Source organism: Suncus etruscus, chromosome 15 (genome assembly GCF_024139225.1).
Source record: "Suncus etruscus isolate mSunEtr1 chromosome 15, mSunEtr1.pri.cur, whole genome shotgun sequence".
In the NCBI taxonomy this organism is placed as follows: Eukaryota; Metazoa; Chordata; class Mammalia; order Eulipotyphla; family Soricidae; genus Suncus; species Suncus etruscus.
Genome location: NC_064862.1, coordinates 24,673,447 through 24,693,315, shown reverse-complemented (window position 1 = coordinate 24,693,315; position 19,869 = coordinate 24,673,447). Strand labels below are relative to the sequence as shown.

The 19,869-nt window shown below is 49.6% G+C and overlaps 1 protein-coding gene across 1 annotated transcript in view; it reads left to right on the top strand.

The window, feature by feature from the left end:
- FBXW8 (F-box and WD repeat domain containing 8) overlaps window positions 1–19,869 on the top strand; it is a 113,480-nt gene that overhangs the window by 25,064 nt on the left and 68,547 nt on the right. The window contains exons 3-4 of the mRNA XM_049788812.1: window positions 1,467–1,631; window positions 5,549–5,637. Coding sequence (XP_049644769.1) covers window positions 1,467–1,631; window positions 5,549–5,637 — 254 coding nt within the window. The remainder of the gene's footprint in view (window positions 1–1,466; window positions 1,632–5,548; window positions 5,638–19,869) is intronic.

Sequence of the window (19,869 nt, the reverse complement as noted above, 5' to 3'; positions counted from 1 at the left end):
GGAGGAACAGATTTTGGGGGAGGGGAACTTGGTCACATCCCTCGGTGCTCAGGGATTTCTCCTGGTTCTGCGCTCAGAAATCGCCCCTGGCAGGCACAGGGGACCATATGGGATGCCAGGATTTGAACCACCGTCCTGGATCAGCTGCGTACAAGCAAATGCCCTACCGCTGTGCTGTCTCTCTGGCCCCAGGAGCAGATTTTTGAAGCTCTTGATCCCACCACCGAGGACTTCCTCATCACCCAGAGCCCCTTGCGCAGAGCCCTTGCTGAGCCCAGCCCGAGCGCATTCGGGCTGCATCTCGGTCCTCACTCCTGGGCTGTGAGCTGCCATCTCTGGCCTCCTAGGGATCCCGGCTGGGCATGATCTGAGAGGCACAGATCACTCTGCTCCTCGGTCAGAATCTGCACAGGCCCAGGCACCCTGGAACACTGGTTCCTGCCCGAGACAGTGGTGGTGAGGCGGATTGCAGGCCCACCAGGCTGTCTGCCCTGTGCTGGACCAGGCCTGGGAAGAACCATCCATCTTTTTCCCACATTAGGGCCAATGGGCACAACACTCCCCATTGTTTCCTCTGGATACTGTTGGGATTAGAAATCCCACCGAGATTTAGCATTCGTTCCCCCAGTGTCAGAGCAACTATGATTCTTGTTAGCAAGCTGGAGTTCTTTGGCTTTAGTAAGTTTTTTCACCTATAGCTTCAACTTTGATGCTCGCCTCTAAAAGGAAAATTTCAATTTCTCCCAGAACCCCGTGCTTTGTGTCAGGAAGCTTTACTTATCCTCGTGTATTTCTGAGACCTTCCATCATTGTCACCAACTCTCCAGGGTAGAAATGTTTGTTTCTGTGGGTAAAGGAAAGGAATTGCTGTTCTCTCTCTCTCTCTTTTTTTCTTTCTAAACTTGATTGATTGGTTTTTGGGCCATACCTGGCAGCTCTCAGGGGTTGTTACTCCTGGCTCTGCACTCAGAAATCACCCCTGGCAGGCTAGGGGCCTATATGGGATGCTGGGAATCGAACGGGGTACCTCCCTGGTCAGCCACATGCAAGGCAAACATCCCACCTCTGTGCTATCTCTCCAGTCCGGAATTATATTCTCAAACCCTGGGTACAGTGTATATTTTTTATTATACTTTATCATAATAAAGTAAATATTTTTATTATGTTATTAGTATATATTTTTCACCTCAGTACGTATTTGTGTTTTTCTCTGATCTGTTGCATAATGATTTTATTTTTTGAAAAATGTGAGGGATTTGTCAGGAATGGCACGGGTTTTGCAATCTTTGAAAGATGAAACGAGAAACATTTGCTTGTGTTTTTTCCCCACCTCTGAGTGTTTTGTTAATGAGACATTTTATCCTGCCATCAACCCATCAACATCAGAAAGGTGTTGATTGCTTTTTGGATGGTGAGGGGCTCCCTAATTGCCGGATCTGACATTTGTGGCACTTGCTCTGTGTTAGGTGAGCAAGACATGGAAGGTGATCTCGGAAGACGAGGTGCTGTGGTACAGGCTGTGCCGGCAGGAGGGGCATCTGTCCGCCAGCAGCATCTCCGACTACGCCTGCTGGAAACACATCTTCCAGGAGTGCCGCGCCAAGGAGCATACGTTAAGGACCAACTGGAAGGTAGGCAATGGCCAGACCCTTTACCCGGTGGAGGAGAAAGCCTGTGGCACCCAACCCGCCTGCCCTGCCTGCCAGTGACAGCCCACAGCAAAGAGATTGATGGGGATTTAGTGCCTGCCTTGTCTTGTTCATCCCAAAGAATATCTGTTCCCACTTCCTTTTTCTTTTATTTATTTTAATTTATTATTTTTTATTTTGTTTTGTTTTGTTTGCTTATTTTTGGGACACGGTGGCACTAAGGGGTTTCTCCTGGCTCTTCACTCAGAAATCACTCCGACAGGCTCTGGAGACTATATGATATGCCGGGGATCGAACTCAGGTTGGCTGTGTGCAAGGCATTCGTTCTTCCCTAACACTGTGCTATTGCTCCGTCCCTTGTTTTAATTTTTAAATGGCGATGTTCAGGGCTGACTCCAGGCTCTGTGCTTGGAGATCACTCCTGTCAAGGCTCCTCCTTGACTCCATATGGGATGACGGGGATTGAACCTGGGTCTGCCAAGCGTGAGGCAAAAACCCTGCCTGTTGTCCTATGGTTCTGATCCCTCCTTTTTAAATTTTTTTTTTTTTTTTTTTTTGTGATTTTTTGGGTCACACCCGGCAGTGCTCAGGGGTTACTCCTGGCTTCATGCTCAGAAATTGCTCCTGGCAGGCACGGGGGACCATATGGGACGCCAGGATTCGAACCGATGACCTCATGCATGTAAGGCAAACGCTTTACCTCCATGCTATCTCTCCGGCCCCTCCTTTTTAAATTTTAGATGCCATGGGGGCCACTCCTGATGGTTCCAACACCCAGAGATGCTGAGGGTAGTGAGGGAAGGGCTAGCAGGGACCTGAACACATCCAGTTTGTGGTCGGCCACTGGTACCATTTCCTGGACCCCAACCACTCTCTGCTTGGCCATTTCAGAGCATCCTGTTGTTTTCTGGGGAGGAGAGATAAGATTGGGGGCACCCATTGCTTCTCTTACGGCTGAGTTGAGCAACCCCCCCCCCCACTTCCTTTTCCTTCACCACCTGAATTCATGAGGAGCCCTGGTAATGGCGAGAGGCCTCTTCAGCGCGTCTGAGTTCTGTCTTCGCTTCCCTCAGACGACCTCTTGGCAAGCTTCCATAGCATTTATCACTTCCCAATCTCCACAGAAATATTAGATCACAGCTCAGATCTGCACTTGGAAGTGTCTAGTTGGGGAGCCACAGTCAAGAGCTTTGTGGAATAAAGCTGTATGAGGTAGGGCCGGGCAGCCGCATGGGGTCCAGGAAAAGGCCAGTGTCGTGAAGCTCTCTCTCTCTCTCTGCCTCTCTCTCTCTCTCTCTCTCTCTCTCTCTCTCTCTCTCTCCTCTCTCCTCTCCTCTCTCTCTCTCTCCTCTCTCTCCCTCTCTCCCTCTCTCTCTCTCTCTCTCTCTCTCTCTCTCTCTCTCTCTCTCTCTCTCTCTCCCTCCTCTCCCTCCTCTCTCTTCTCTCTCTCCTCTCTCTCTCCCCCTCTCTCCCCCTCTTCCCCCTCTCTCCCCCTCTCTCCCCCTCTCTCCCTCTCTCTCCCTCTCTGCCTCTCTCCCTCTCTGCCTCTCGCCTCTCGCCTCTCGCCTCCAGAAAGACCTGGCTCATGTCCTGCCCTGCTCCTGCCCTTGCCCCTGTGAGGTCAGCCCAAGTCCTTTACTGCCTTCACAGTGCTCAGAGGAGAATCAGGGAAGTCTTACAGGAAGGGTCAAGTCAGAGGGAGCCCCTTTGCCTGTCATCCATCCTGGCCTCGTTGTCTGCCTTCCAGCAGATCAGCAACAAGTCGGGCCCATCCATTGTGTTCTGCAAATGTAGGTTGAGGGGCTTTGCGTCCTGCTTTTTATACAAACCTGCAGACTGAGATGAGATTGGCATGGCTTTATTTATTGTTCGTTTATTTCTCAGCCATGCCCGGTGACGCTCAGGATTTACTCCTGGCTACATGCTCAGAAATCGCCCCTGGCTTGGGGGACCATATGGGACGCCAGGGATCGAACCCAGGTCTGTCCTGGGTTAGCCCGGTGCAAGGCAAACGCCCTACTGCTGCGCTATCTCTCCGTCTCTTTATTGATTGTTTTTGGTTTTGTTTTTTTCCTTTTCCTTTTCTCATGCCTCTCATGTATTCAGTGGGGCTGATAGTAATGGGGACCAATGTGATCTAGCCCAGGATTGCTGGGTGTGGCCCATAAATCAATAAGAAAATATGGATTAGGGCCCGAGAGATAGCACAGCAGTAGGGCATTTGCCTTGCATGCAGCTGATCCAGGATAGATGGTGGTTTGAATCCCGTCATCCCATATGGGTCCCCTGAGCCTGCCAGGAGCAACCCCTGAGTACCACTGGGTATGACCCAAAAACAAATAAAAAGAAAATGTGAATTGCTGTTTTGGGTATTTTGGGGGGGGGGGTGGGTTACATCAGTTGTTACACAGGAATGGTCCCCCACAGTATTCAGGGAATCATGCGGTGTCCAAGGTTAAGACTGGGGCTTCGGATGTGAGGGCGATCTGGCTGCAACATCTGTCACCCCATTGATCGCCAGGGTTGATTCAGCTGATCTGGCTGGCTAGGCGGGTGTCCCCTTCCTCCCTCACTGCTCCATGTGCGTTCCTCCGGAAGCTGCGCGCTCGGTCGAAGAGGACGGCCTTCCCCGAATAGAGACGGACCGTTCTTCGGTCGAGGGTATACGAGTAGCTGCGCTCCCCTGCTAGAACCTCCAAACAAGCTCTCAAGACTGGGGCTTCCTCCAACAGACCAGGGCCCCCACTCCCTGCACTATCTCCCTAACCCCAATACTGGCGTTTAGGACTCTTTTTTAGTTTGTTTGTTTTGGTGGTGCTCAGGGATTACTCCTGGCTTTGCACGCAGAAATTGCTCCTAGCAGGGTTGGGAACTGTATGGGATGTGGGGATTGAACCTGGGTCCATTCTGGATCAGCCATGTGCAAGGCAAATGCCCTACCACTGTGCTATCTCTCTGGCCCCTGTTTGGGACTCTTTAATTTGTACCTGCTTCTTGGAGTCACTGTTGCCATGTACTTCCTGGTACCTCACAGGTAAATTAAATATATTTGTTCAGCTTCTCAGGGCATTTGCCTTCATGCAGCCAACCCAGGTTCGATCCCCAGCATCTCAAACGGTCCCCTGAGCCTGCCAAGAGTGATTCCTGAGCACAGAGCCAGGAGTACCCTCTTGAGTGTCACCAAGTGTGCCCTCCTAATTACAAATATTTTAAATTGATGAGACTTCCCATGGTGCCAGTAATTAAGAAGTATTGACTCACAGTGGAAAAAACACCTTCTCTCTCTTCTCCTCACCTCCCCATTCCCTCTCTCTTCGGCTCAGCCTGTGTTCTGGACCTCATAGTTTGCTTCAAATACCAATTCACGAGCCTCTAATCTTTCAGTCAGGAAAAATCTCTTCAATTTTTCCTTTTCCCCACCTGGGTTTTTTTGTTTGTTTGCTTTGGTAAGAAATCACTTTTTTGGGGCCAGAGCAGTGGTATAGCAGTAGGGCGTTTGCTTTGCATGTGGCTGACCTAGGACGGACCCCCCCCCCCCCACAAATCAAGAACGATTTCTGAGTGCAGAGCCAGGAGTAACCCTTGAGCGTCACAGGTGTGGCCCCCCCCCCCAAAAAACAAAACAAAACAAAACAAAACAAATCACTTTTTCATTTCATTCCAAGCCAAAAGGTGGTTTTCATAGGAAATGTCATTCCACTCCCATCCTCCTCTGAGTTGGATTAAGCTTTGAGGACTGTCTCGTCCATCCTGTGTCTCTGGCTCAGTCTAGGGACCGAACCCTTGGTCCTTGTACCTTTTTTTTTTTTTTTGTACCTTTGCTGCAGGCAAAGGCCCAGTGCCTCTGTCTTCTGGCCTTGGAGCCAAGGGTATAATCGTGTCCCCTTTTCCAAATGCAGAATCGTAAAGGAGCCGTGAGCGAGCTGGAGCACATCCCCGAAGCCGTGCTGTGTGACGTGCATTCCCACGATGGCGTTGTCATCGCCGGGTAAGCAGACGTCTGTTGCCCCTTCCTTCTTTTCCTCTGAAGAATCTCCCACATTCCAGGTGCTGCCTGTACCTTCCCACACACAGCTCTGCTGATTTATTGAGTCTGAAAAAACACAAAAACAAAACAATGAAACAAAAAAAAGCGGGGTGGAGAGATAGCACAGCGGTAGTACCTTTGCCTTGCACATGGCTGAACCTGGATGTACCAAGGGTACAATTTCCAGCATCCCTATGGTTCCCCGAGCCTGCCAGGAGCGATTACTGAGCGCAGAGCCAGGAGAAATCCCTGAGCGCCGCCAGGTGTGGCCCAGACCCACCCCCCCAAAAAAAAAAATTCTACAGGAACTGTTAGTGTTGGCACAAGCAAAGGCTGTTGTGCTCCAGTTCTGAAACCTTTACCAGGAGGAAGGGCCGTGTTCCCTTCTCTTTCCCCCTTCCCTCAGCACCTAGCACTCTCCTTCCCCAGCCAATTCCCTCTGCGTTTCTCTCAGGGGCCAAGCAATTTAATTTTAGCCTCTGGACATTTCTTTGCTGCGTCTTCCAAAAATCTCTCTTCATCACTTATCCATGTTTTACTCCCACTGGGGTTTTTGTTTTTCTGTTATGGGGACAGTTTCCTTTTGGGACCAAGACAATGCTTCAAGCTTCAGTCTCATACTGGGTCCCTACTGCCACCAGAGAGGGCTGGGGACCAGGGAGGCTCTTAAACGTTTGAGTCTTGAGTCTAAAGAAGCCACCAAGAGTGGGTGGGTCCAGCCCCAAGAAAGGGACCACATGGACTCAACACTTTGAGACCAGCAAGTCTTATTTTCTTTCAAAGAAGTGTTTGGAGCAAAATTTCAAGCAGATTTCTATAATATTTTGTAACATGCTACATGTACTTAAAAAAAATCGTATGTTTGTTTTGGACAAGAAATGCCCGGTACAGACACGTTGCTTTAGCTTCTGCTTTCTGCTTAGTTAGTCCCTTTCCTAGGACAGCTGCAGTACACTCATGTTTCTGTATGTCCAGCTCTGCACCTACACCTAGGCCACTGCCCCTCTTGTCCAGATGTGAACTGATAGCTCACGCTTTGTGGCTTCCTTTACACACATGATTTCTGAAATTCCCCGGAACCCCGCCAGCTCCTGGGACGCTTCTAGCTCAAGGGATAAGGGACAGAAGCCACTAGAGAGACAGAACACAGAGATGGCATCCCAGGAGTCATGCGGAAAGGGGACTCAGACTGCAAAAGCCAGTTACTCAGCCTCCTCTCCAGCTCCGGAGCCCAGGACCCAGCCTTCCTCCTCCTCCTCAGGCCCCTCAGCTCCTCCCTGGAGGTCTGCCCGGCCGCCTGGATTCTGGCAGTCTTGTGCATCGATCCACTGAAACTTGATCTGCGGGTCAGAGTGGCTCCTGCAGGCTACTCTGTCTGAGAGACCCTTGGGTTGGTTTATGGCCTCCCGGCAGCTCCCGCAGTTCGCTGGTGTGTAGAGCATCTTGTTTATCATTAAAATTTTATCCAGCGGTTACGATGCTTGTTTTCTGGGTCAGCTCTTGAATCCCTTTTCATTTGAGACAGCGGTGTTTGTGGTTACCTCATTGCCAATCAATGTTGTATTTGCCAGGCCCACTGCAGTTGAGTGTCTCCAAGGAGCCTCTTAAAGACGCAGTGGCCAGCCTACACGCTCGCTCTCTTCTCCTTACCTCGCTTTGCCTGGGTTTTCTCCTTCCCTTATTTTTCTCTCTCTCTTCTCACTTTTTTCTTTTTTCAATTTTATTTTCCTTAAGCTTTATTTTATATATTCATTGATTGATTGATTGATTGGTTTTGGGGCTGCACCCAGTGGTTCTCAGGGGTCTACTGCTAACTAGGTCTAATGCCCTATTGCTGTGCTATCTCTCTGGCCCTCTTTTTTAATTTTTTTTTTGGGGGGCCACACCCATTTGATGCTCAGGGGTTACTCCTGGCCATGCTCTCAGAAATCGCCCCTGGCTTGGGGGGATTATATGGGACGCCGGGGGATCGAACCGTGGTCCTTCCTTGGCTAGCGCTTGCAAGGCAGACACCTTACCTCTTAGTGCCACCTTCCCAGCCCCTTTTTTAATTTTTTTTGTTTGTTTTTGGGCCACACCCAACGTTGCTCAGGGGTTACTCCTGACTGTCTGCTCAGAAATAGCTCCTGGCAGGCACGGGGGACCATATGGGACACCAGGATTCGAACCAACCACCTTTGGTCCTGGATCGGCTGCTTGCAAGGCAAACACCACTGTGCTATCTCTCCGGGCCCCTTTTATAATTTTTTAAAAAAAAACTTAAATAAAACTTTATTGATTGATTGCTCTTTGGGTCACACCCAGTGGCACTTAGTGGTTACTCCTGACTGTGCACTCAGAAATCGCCCCTGCAACCCGGGAAACCCTATGGGATGCTTGGAATTGAACCGGGTCCCACCCAGGTAAGTCGCATGCAAGGCAAATGCCCTGCCACTGTGCTAAAGCTCTGACCCCACTTTTTTCAATTTTAAACACCGTGGAAGAATTTGGAAGCATAATATTCTCTAGCTCCAGGTAAAAACTGAAACATGTTTGCTTTGAAATCCTTTTAACTAGAACTGATGGGAGGAGAAGACTAGGCTGCCAGCCTCTGGGTTCTCTGTGTGTTCCTTGCTCCAAGTGCTTCTGTTTTGGTTCTGGAATTATGTCACTTAGGCCTGGACCTGTTCTTGTTTTCCTTGGCCCAGAATTGTGCTCTCGTCTCTGCCTACTTCCTCCTTCTCTTCTTCTCTTCACACAGAACTGGAGTGACCCTCGAATGCCCATGCAGTAACTCACTCAGTAGAAAATGGACAGTTCCTGCCGTCCACTCCCCTAGATTGTACCTTTTCAGCAGGCTGTCCAGATGGGCCCTCAGAGCTCTGGGCCTTTTATGTCTTGGCCTGGGTTCCCTCTGCTCTGGGAAACCTGAGATAGTTTCCTCAGTCTTCCTCTTCATCACTACCCCCAGGTCGAACTCTGCTTAGTTACCCTCAACACAACTTGTTTTATGTCACCAACTGGCAATTCAAATGTCATGTTTATTCAGGTCAGTTGTCCATGAGTTGTAGCCTGTTTGCCAAGTGGAGAACCAACCAGCACTCTCAATCCAGAACATTTTCATTCCCCCAGAGAGACATGTCCTCGTTCTTTTTTTCTTTTCTTTTCCTTTTCTTTTTTTTTGGGGGGGTGGGGTGGGGGAGGCTTGTTTCTGTTTTGGAGCCACACTTGGCTGTACTTAGGATTTACTTGTGGTTCTGTGCTCAGAGGTCACATTTGATGGGGCTCAGGGACCAAACCCAGGTTGACCATAAACAAAACAAGCTCTCCAACTTCTGTACTATTGCTCTGTCAATCCACCCCCCATTTTTTTGTCTTTTGTGTGTTTGTTGGTTGGTTGGTTGGTTTTTAGGCCACACCCAGCTGCGCTCAGGGATTACTCCTGGCTCTATATAGGCTCAGAAATTGCTCCTGGGAGGCTCGGGAGACCATATGGATGCTGGGATTCGAACCACTGTCCTTCTGCATGCAAGGCAAACACTACCTCCATGTTATCTCTCTGGCCCCATGTGTTTGTTTTGTCTTTGGCATTCAACCTGGTGATGCTCAGGGATAATTTTGATGACTCTGCACTCAGTAATGGTAGCATTGGAAGAAACCATATGGGATCTTGGGGGTTGAACCCAAGTGGCCTTGTATAACACAAGTGCCTATTGCTGTGAGATCACTCCAGCCCCAGGAATCCTCATTCTTTATGGCCCTGCCCCAGGCTTGTCTCCTTTTTGAGGGGGGCACGGGGCTCTGGCTGGCCGGCACGCAATGCCCACTTTACTACCTCTTGGCCCACTGTAGGTCCAGGAAAAGTGTGTCCCTGCAGCTCTCTGGCTGGCTGAAGGTCTGTCGTCTATATCTCCACAGAAACAATTTTTTTTTGTTGAATATGGTTCTTTTACTTGGAAGTAATTTTTAACTTTGCATCCACTCAGTTTCTTCTCAGTTTATGGGTGCCTTTTATTATTTCATTCGGGTTTGGGAGCCCAGAACAACACAAAGCACTCATACTCATTGGAAAAACTTTTCACTTGCAGTTAAATATCTAGAGTAATGAGGTAAAATTCTTGTGTTTGCCTTCTTCCATGGTTGATTTTTCTTAGGCCCACAATTGGAGTTAGTAGATTTAGGGGAATCAGATTTCCTATTTCCAGATAAAGGGATGATTTGTTTGAAGTCTCCAGAAGTGCCTCAGAGCAGCTTTGAGCAGGTGCCCTTCCTATCCCTGCCCAGCCTTTCCACCTAGCCCTCTATCTGCAGCCTTTTCCCGATCCATCCCTGGCTGCCTCTCAGCCAGTGTCTGACCGTGTTTGCCAACTTCCCCTTACAGCGATAGCGTCTCCGCTCTCTTGCACCTCAGAGCCTGATTCCTTCATGCAGGCAGCATGAGGTCACCCACAGGAAGCGCCGGGCACTCAGCTTCCTTACAACGGCAGCTTTGGGTCTGCCAAGAACTTTTGCTGCCGCCTCATCCGCCTGTCTGGTGCCTCATTTGGCCCCTTGCAGTGATACTCAGCATTCCAAATGCCTTGTTCACTTTGCTTTTTCGACAAATGGTTTTGTTTGGGTGTCACATCCAGCAGTGCTGACGGTCCATTCCCTGTGGTGCAGGGTTGTTAGGTTACACCTTATTTTACCCAAAACAAAGATCATTCCTGGCTCCTTTGTTGGTTGGTTTGTTTACAGCTTGGATTTACCCACAAACAGTGACTGTCTTACTTGGAAACCTGGGTGGGACTGGCTCAGGACAGCTTGAGCTATCTTTCCTTCCTCTGTCCTTACTGCCCCATGCAGAGGTGGTCTCTGGCCCCAATAAAAATGGCGGTTCTGGCAGGCAGCTGGCTCTCCATACAAGGTAAAAGACTGCCAGACTACACCTATATCACCCTCAGCCCAGTTTGGATATTTTCACTCAAGACCTTGGTTAAGACTCTTTCACCTGGGCTTGGGAATCCAGCGTGTGGGATAATTTACTGTGTGTGTGTGTGTGTGTGTGTGTGTGTGTGTGTGTGTGTGTGTGTGTGTGTGTGTGCACGCACGTGCACGGGCACGCTCGCAGTTTGTTGAGATGCCACCAAATAATCTCACCACAACCTTGACTTTGCATTTCCAGCTACAAGTCATCCCTTCCTCTGCTGGGTGACACTTGTGTTCAGAGGCTTTCCTTTGCTTCCTTCACCAGAAAGTTAGGCAGATTATCTGTTTACCCCTGAGGACAGCCAATTTAAGGCTAGCAGGGTTTCTGTCTGTCTTGCATTGAAGGCTCAGATTACTATTTTTTCTTTTCTTTCTTTTCTTTTCTTTTTTTTTTTTTTTTTTTTTTTTTTTTTTTTTTTTTTTTTTTTTTTTTTTTTTTTTTTCTTTTTTTTTTTCTTTTTTTTTTTTCTTTTCTTTTTTTTCTTTTCTTTTCTTTTCTTTTCTTTTCTTTTCTTTTCTTTTCTTTTCTTTTCTTTTCTTTTCTTTTCAGTCAGGAATAACCCTTTAGTGCCACTGGGAGTGCCCCTTCCCCCAAAAAATAACAACAAGCAAACAAATAAAAATAAAGGTCTCCATTGAAACCCTGAGCCAAGCTGATGATGGGGGAAGGTCGTACCTGGGGCTCCCACTTAGCCATGGCTCTTCTCAAATGCCCAAGAGTGTGATAGGCTTGGCTGTAAATCCCCCTTCCCATAATCCTGAGTTGTCTCTATTGGCTCTGCAGGAAGCACCCTGCTCCTTTCTCTTCAGATGGCGCCTTTCAGCTTACAAAAATATCAGGCACCTCGGGGGTGCTGGAGTGATAGCATGGCAGTTAAGGCGCTTCTCTTGCATCAGCAGACCTGGGTTCAGACCCTGGTATCTCCCCAACATAACCAGGAGGGATCCCTGAACCCAGAGCCAGGAGTAATTCCGGAGCACAGATGGGTGGGGCTCAAAAACAAATGAGATCAAACACCTCTCTAGACAGGTAATTTTTTCTCCCTGCACACACCTCACCACATCTTTGGTGGGAAAGAACTTCCTGGAATGCTGTAGAATCTTCACTTCCTTCTCTTCTCTTCTGGGGATTGATGTCCGGCACTTTCTTGCCTCTCCGTTCCCCCTGATGTACCTTCATAGCAGCTCTATACTCACAGATGCTAACATGGCTTAGATCATAGAGAGGGCTCGCTCTTGAGTTTTAAAATCTCTTGGAGCTGGAGCTCTTGGAGCTGGAGCAATAGCACAGCAGCAGGGCATTTGCCTTGCATGTGGCTGACCCAGGACAGACAGATCTAGGTTTAATCCCCGGCATCCCACTTTTCCCCCGAGCATACCAGGAGCAATTTCTGAGCACAGAGCCAGGAGTAACTTTTGAGCCCCGCCAGGTGTGGCCCCAAAACCTAAATAAGTAAATGTTTAAAAAAAAGTAAAGTTTCCTTCTCTCTAAAAAAACAATCTCACTCCGGGTACTGAAAGATGATGTTTCTCAGACTCACCTCATTTTTTATTTTAATTTTTTTTGGTTTTTGGGTCACACCCGGCAGCACTCAGGGGTTCCTCCTGGCTCTATGCTCAGAAATAGCCCCTGGCAGGCACAGGAGACCATATGGCATGCCAGGATTCGAACCACCGTCCTTCTGCATGAAAGGCAAACGCCTTACCTCCATACTATCTCACCGGCCTCGGACTCACCTCCTTTTTACATGAATATACAAAAGACAGATCAGACCTTGGGATCTTGAAATGTTGGGGACTCTGGCTGCCAATTGGTGACGCAAGTCTCATCAGAAAAAAATATCACTACAAACGTTCAAATTCACTGAGGACGGGCTTTCTAAAGCTGTCTCCTTTAAGAAAAAATAAAGCCTCTTTTCCCTCCTGACAGTTCTACTTTCAACCTCGTGTGGTATAGATTTTATGCCACAGATGATCATGACAGTGGCTTCTTTCCCATAAGGAATTTGATCACTACCCGTTAGGAACCTCTTTGTAAAAATACTTTGAGATTTTCTTTCTTTCCTTTTTTTTTTTTTTTTTCTGCCATGAAGTATCCAGTCTCTTCTGGTAAATAAGTCTGAGGTAAGCTATTGATAAGAGACCAAAAGGAGAATGTCACATTCATTATTCCTCCTAATGAAGGAGCTCCAGAATATTCTTAATAAAGACTGGTGAACTCATGACTGCATTGAAGCCATCTCGGGCTCTCCAAGGAATAACAGACATGGCCAGAGCTACAGAAAAGCTTCACAAACCTCATCGACTCAGGCCCTATTGATTGTGATTAACCAAGATGTATGGAAAACAGTTGCGCATGTGGAGCGCACGGATCTATCTCGCCAGGCCCATCAAGATGGTCATTACTTTTCAATTTTTCAATTAATGCATCTTAAGCCTCGCTTGATGTCTCCACAGCCGTCCCCACGAAAGACAGCGTGGCGGGGATAAGTTCATTTTGTTAATTTTATCCTACGACACGGTCGTGTTTCGCAGAAAACGGTAAATACTCTTGATTTCATCGATGGGTGATCTTTAGCCTTCCTCAGGAGCGGAGGGAACATAGGAACATGTTGATTAAATATAAAAATAAAGTATAAGGGTCAGAGAGATAGCACAGCAGTAGGGAGTTTGCCTTGCTTGCAGACGACCCGGGACAGATGCAGGTTCTATTCCCAGCATCCCATATGGTCCCCCGAGCATGACAGGAGCGATTTCTGAGCAGAGAGCCAGGAATAACCAGGAATAACCCCTGAGAGCCGCCATGTGTGACCCCCCCCCCAAAAAAAAAGTATAAAGTCCATGTGTTGGGTGAGGCCACCCCAGGCACTGTGTTTCAGGCAGACAGGTCTGAAGACACAGGATAACAGCAGAGAAATAATTCACAAGCAGCCAGTTATTCATTGGAGTCAGCTCACTTGATGCTGTGACTTTTTCTCTGCCACGAGCCTTTCTGCTATCTGCTTTCTTTGCCTAGCAGCTTCTTTTTCTGCCTCTCCTCTCTCCCTTTTTCTGCTCCACCTTCATGTGTCTTTCTCTCTCATACTCTTCTTCCCCTAAGCCAGCACCTTTTATTCTTTATTCAAAATAGCCCACCCATTCCAGGTGAGGGCAGGTATGATCATCCAGGTGGGAATTAACATCTCAAAAGGCTACCTTACAGGAGCAGTTTCCCAGACTGTTACACGCTACGATCAGTGGTACAACTTGAAGCAGGGACTCTGCATTTTGGGGGTTCATCCTTGTCTTTTTTTTTTTCCCCTAAGCAGCGCTTAGGGGTTACTCCTGGCTCTACGCTCAGAAATCGCTCCTGGCAGGCTCGGGGAACTGTATGGGATACCGGGATTCGAACCACCGTCCTTCTGCATGCAAGGCAAACACCCTACTGCCATGCTCTCTCTCCGGCCCCTCATCCTTGTCTTAAGTGCTCTGTTGACTTTTGTTTTTTTGTTGTTGTTTGCTTTGGGCCCACACCCAGCAGTGGTCAGGGGTTACTCCTGGTTCTGTGCTCAGAAATTACTGGCAGGCTGGGGGAGGGGGGAGATATGGGACACCTGGGTTCGAGCCCAGATCAACTGTGTGCAAGGCAATGCTTTTATCTGCTGTGCTATCACTCTGACCCAACTCTTTTTTTGGTGGGTGACACACCTAGCTGTTTTAGGGATCACAAACCCTGTGATCAAGGGTTACTCTTGTGTTAAGTTATACCTTATCTTACCTTAAAGGAAGATCATCCCTGGTTCCTTTGTATGTTTGTTTACAACTTGGATTTATCCCAAGTGATCTCTTACTTGGAAATCTGGGTGGGACTGGCTCAGGATAGCCTGCGCTATCTGCTCTTACTCTGTCCTTACTGTCCCACCCATGAGTGGTCTCTGCACTCAGTAAAAAATGGCCGCTCTGGCAAGTAGCTTGCAAGAGATATGAGGTAGAAGACGGCCAGGCTACACGTGTTTCACCCTCAGCCTGGTTTGGATTATTTCATGCATGACCCTGATTCAGATTTGTTCACCTGGGGTTGGAGATACTGTGCATGGGGTGATTTTACACTTCTGGCTCTGCACGCAGAGATCACTGCCAGTGTCTTGGGGGAGCCTCTGGGGTGCCTTGAATACAGGTTAGCTGTGTGCAAAGCAGGCACTCTATCTGCTGTCCTATCTATCACTCAAGCTCCACAGACTCAGGCACTACCTTCCTTCTCCCGAGTTGAAGCTTATAGACTCGTTCATGCCCAAATAACTGAGTCCAGGGCATCCCTGGCTCCCAGAGCAAGATGCTAGGGGGGCATTCCTTCCCTCATTTTAGGATGGGCAGCCCAGGCATCAGGCACAGTGCAGGGCCTTTCCTCTCCCACACAGCCTGAGTTGGCTGGGTTACTTTTGGGAAATGGCACTGTAGCTGAGTCTGGAGGAGGAGTGCGGGGGCCATGGATATTGTTGTGAAGAGCAGGCAGTGGAAAACTTATATATTTTGTTTGTTTGGTGGGGTCACACCCAGCAGTGCTCAGGGGATACAATTGGCTCTGCGCTCAGAAATCTCTCCTGGGACCCGGAGAGATAGCACAGCGGCGTTTGCCTTTCAAGCAGCTGATCCAGGACCAAAGGTGGTTGGTTCGAATTCCGGTGTCCCATATGGTCCCCTGTGCCTGCCAGGAGCTATTTCTGAGCAGACAGCCAGGAGTAACCCCTGAGCATCGCCGGCTGTGGCCCAAAAACCAAAAAAAAAAAAAAAAGAAATCTCTCCTGGCAGGTTGGGGGACCATATAGGATGCTGGGGATGGAACCTGGGTCGGCCACATGCAAGGCAGATGCCCTCCCCGCTGTGCTGTTTCTCGGCCCCCAGACAACACATACTTGATGCTCAAGGGTTACTCCTGGCTCTGTGCTCAGAAATCTCTCCTGGCAGGCTTGGGGGACCATATGGGACGCCAGGGATCGAACCCAGGTTTGTCTTGGATTGGCCGTATGCAAGGCACACGCCCTACTGCTGCCCACCACTTCGGGCCCTCAATGGCAGCATTTTATTTCATCTGCCCTCACTCCCTGGCACCTAGGACTGTTTGTCTTGCTCTTGCCTTGATGCTGAACCCCAGGTAAGCAGGGCAGGGGGCATTGATGGGTGGGGGTCAGAGGTTCTCAAGTCCTGCAAGCCTGAGCCACAGTGTTGCAGGCAATAAATTCTCCATATTGGATGTCAGTGAGGAGGGTTCTTAAAAGCCTCATTTGTTTCAAGGCACTGACACCCTAGGCCAGGGGTCTCAAACTCAATTTACCTGGGGGCCGCAGGAGGCAAAGTCAAGGTGATCCTTGAGTGCAGAGTCAGTAGTAAGCCTTGAACATTGGGGGGGTGTGAACCAAACAACTAAAACAAAACAAATCAAAAAATATTCCTCTAGGGCAGGGCCACAAAATGTTGTATGGAGGGCCACAAACGGCCCGCGGGCCACGAGTTTGAGACCCCTGCCTAGGAGGTCGAGTGAGGAGGACCTTGTAAGCTTTGGGAATCGAGAAAAGCTGAAGACGGTGACCTGTTTTGCTCCCAGTTAGGTCCCCAAAATACATTTCATCATCTTGGATGGGCCGTTTTTATTTCCTGATGGTCAAACCCCACCATCAGGGAAAAAAAAAACAAACAGTTAAAGGGCCTTTTTATGTTTTGGATTTTAGGTCACACCAGGCAGTGCTCAGGAGTTACTCTTGGCTCTGTGCTCAGGAATCACTCTTTGATAGGCTCCAGGGACCTATATGAGCTGCCAGGGATCCTACCCAGGTCAGTCGTGTACAAAGCAAATTCCTCCCCACTGTGCTATCGCTCCAGCTCCAAAGATGCTTCTTTTTTAAACAGCACACATCCCTTGTTCTTCTCGGTCCAAGTATGCATTTCGCTCTGTTGGAAACATACTGGTTCATGAAAGCTCTTTGGTGGCAAATCATTCTAAATTGGCAGTTGTTGTCTTTGAGTTTGGGGCTTGAACTCTGCTCTCTTCTGTTCTTTTTGGAGGGGTTGGGTCACACCTGGCTGCACTCAGGGGTTACTCTTGGCTCTACACTCAGAAATTGCTCCTGGCAGACTTGAGGGACCATATGGAACACCACGATTTGAACCACTGTCCGTCTTGGATTGGCCGCTTGCAAGGCAAATGCCCTACTGCTGTGTTCTATCTCTGGCCTCCCCTCTTTTGTTCTTTAGCTCAAAAGTCAGCTGTGACCTCTGACCTGTGTCCTCAGAGGTGAACTAAACCTTGCCAACCATGAAAGAGCAGTGGGAAAAGGCGGGGTCCGGGGTCTGTGCCAGGGCCGGGGCAGAGAATGCTTTCTGCCTTTGCTTCTCTCTCTTGAGCCCTCAGAGCAGCTTCTTCTGTTCCTCGCAGTTGTCCTTTGCACAGACACCGATGAGATTAGAGGGTCATCAGCATTATCAGCATTGACAACGCAACTGCCATCATGGCATCTTAAGTGGCGGAGTGTCATTGTCATCCTTGTCGTTAGGCAGCTATAAAAGGAATGTGGAAACAGATAGGCTGCCTGCCTCCATCCCTGCCAGAAGCCATGCTCACCGTTCCTTGGGGAAAGGAGTTTAGGTCTCACTTGGGTTTTTGTTCCAGCCCCCTCTGCTCCCCACCAGTGTGTGACCTCTCGAGAATGGCTGTTTCTTCCTTTAAGAGGATTCCTGGGCCAGTCCCCCCTGACTGTACTTGGCTGCATTCAGTGGCTAAAGTTGTCTCACCCTGCCCAGTGCCGGCTGCTTTTCTGTTCCCTCACAAAAGAGCCACGGTTGGTCTTTCTCCTTTGCCCTCCTGAGTCATCCTCTGCAGAACATCTGTGGCGTTGCCGTGTTTTTTGGTCATGAAGAAAACATGTTTTTAGTGTTCACCGAAGTAACTTATTTTTTTTTTTACCACCCCCCCAGAGGTCTCTTTCAGTCTTCTTCTTTTTTTTATGGTTTTTTGGGCCATACTCAGTGATGCTCAGGGGTTACTCCTGGCCATATGCTCAGAGATTGCTGCTGGCTTGGGGGACCATATGGGATGCCAGGGGGATTGAACCGTGGTCCGTCCTAGGTTAGCGCGTGCAAGGCAGAAGCCCTACTGCTTGTGCCACCATTATGGCCCCTCTCCATTTGGAAGCAAACGGAAAGGGTCTGGTGCTCATCTCTGTGTGTGTATGTTCTGGATGTTTCTCTGGGGCTGCACTGGAAGTGGGCAGTAGCCAAAAGTCAGTGATTTTTTTAATCCAACCTTTCCTTCCTTCCTTCCTTCCTTCCTTCCTTCCTTCCTTCCTTCCTTCCTTCCTCCTTCCTTCCTTCCTTCCTTCCTTCCTTCCTTCCTTCCTTCCTCCCTCCCTCCCTCCCTCCCTCCCTCCCTCCCTCCCTCCTTCCTCCCTCCCTCCCTCCCTCCTTTCCACTCAGGCCAGTGCAGTCATTCACAGCCAGTTGTGGACACTCCAGTTGGTCACCTTGTTTATCACTAGCTTTGGAAAAGGTGCTGGGACTTGGCAGACCCAGAAGTGAATGACAGATTGTAGAGGGGAACAGAAGTGTGTGAGTTCCCCCAGCACTGGGAACACTAGTGCCCGGGGTCTCGGCGCAGGTGGCCATGGAGGGCCACAGCTGTACAGATTGCGAGGAGCCGCAGGTACCTGGTCCTGCTTGTCAGCCCTGGGTGCCAGGGCTTTGCAGCAAGCACCCCAGCTCAGATGATCTAAAGTGCCCCAAAGGGGCTGGAGTGATAGCACAGAGGTAAGGCATTTGCCTTGCACGTGGCCAACACAGGACAGACCCCAGTTTGAATCCCGGCATCCCATATGGTCCCCCGAACCTGCCAGGAGCAACTTCTGAGTACAGAGCCAGGAGTAACCTCTGAGCACCGCTGGGTGTAATAAAGTGCCCCAAAGCAGAAAGCCACTACACTGGAAGGGGAGTTAGAGGTACCTCAGGAGTGGGGGAGCACAGTTTGGGAACGGGTGATTCAGGGTCTCTGGAGGAAAGAGTGCGTGACACGGTGAAGGGAGGGTACTGCTGGGTACAGTTCCCATCAGGGCCCCAGTGGTGGATACTGGCGAAAGTCAGCATGGCCTGGCTGTGGATGTCACACCCCAGATGTGACTGGTGCATCCAAGTGTGAGCTGTGACCTGCTCTGACCTCTGAGTGGTGCCGAGGGACCACAGCAGTTTGGTCACCACCCACGGCCATGAGAAGGCTGCTGTGGCCGCTGCTGCATCACTGCTGCTCCGAGGACCCACAGAGCAAGGGTTGGCCCAGCACGGGGGTCTGAACAATAGAGTGAGGCTGCCCTGAGGGACCAAGCCCAGAAGTGGCGGGGACTGGGGTGATTGGGGCACGAGCAGTATAAGAACTAGCAGGACGGGGAAGTCGGTGGCCAGGTACCTTGTTCTGCTCTGCCAATCGGCCCGTCTCACAGCAAGTGTGGCTTTGAGGGAAAAAATTCTTGCATCTGGGGCTGGAGAAATAGCATGGAGGTAAGGCGTTTGCCATGCACGAAGGACAGTGGCCTAATCCCGGCGTCCCTTATAGTCCCCTGAGCCTACTGGGGGCGATTTCTGAGCATAGAGCCAGGAGTAGCCCCTAAGCACTGCCAGGTATGACCTAAAAACCACAATAAAAGGAATTCTTGCATCTGAACATGGGGAACAAGTGATAGTGGAAATGGGGCCACGTGGGGGAAGGAAGTAACAAAGGCCTGTTGGGAGCCCTCCCAGAGGTGTGTCCCCCAATGCAGAACGCTCAGTCGGGCACTGGTTGCGATTCCCCCTGCTAGGTTCAGGGTCAGCCAGTTTGGGTTTATTTCTGTTGTTTTTTTCTAGAAAGTCCAGACTTTCTTGGGCCAGAGCGATGGCACAGCGGTAGGGCGTTTGCCTTGCACGCAGCTAACCTAGGACGAACCGTGGTTCAATCCCCCTGGCATCCCATATGGTCCCTGAGCCAGGAGCAGTTTCTGAGTGCAGAGCCAGGAGTAACCCTTGAGTACCGCTAGTTGTGGCCCAACAATAACAACAACAACAACAACAAAAACTCACACGAAAAGTATTTCTTGGGCCAGCAAGGAGGGCATTTGCCTTGCACACAGCCTATCAGGTTTGATCCCCAGCATCCCGTATGGTCCCCGGAGCACCGCCAGGAGTATATTCTGAGAGCAGAGCCAAGAGTGACTCCTGAGTGCAGCCAGTTGTGGCCCCAAAACAAAACAG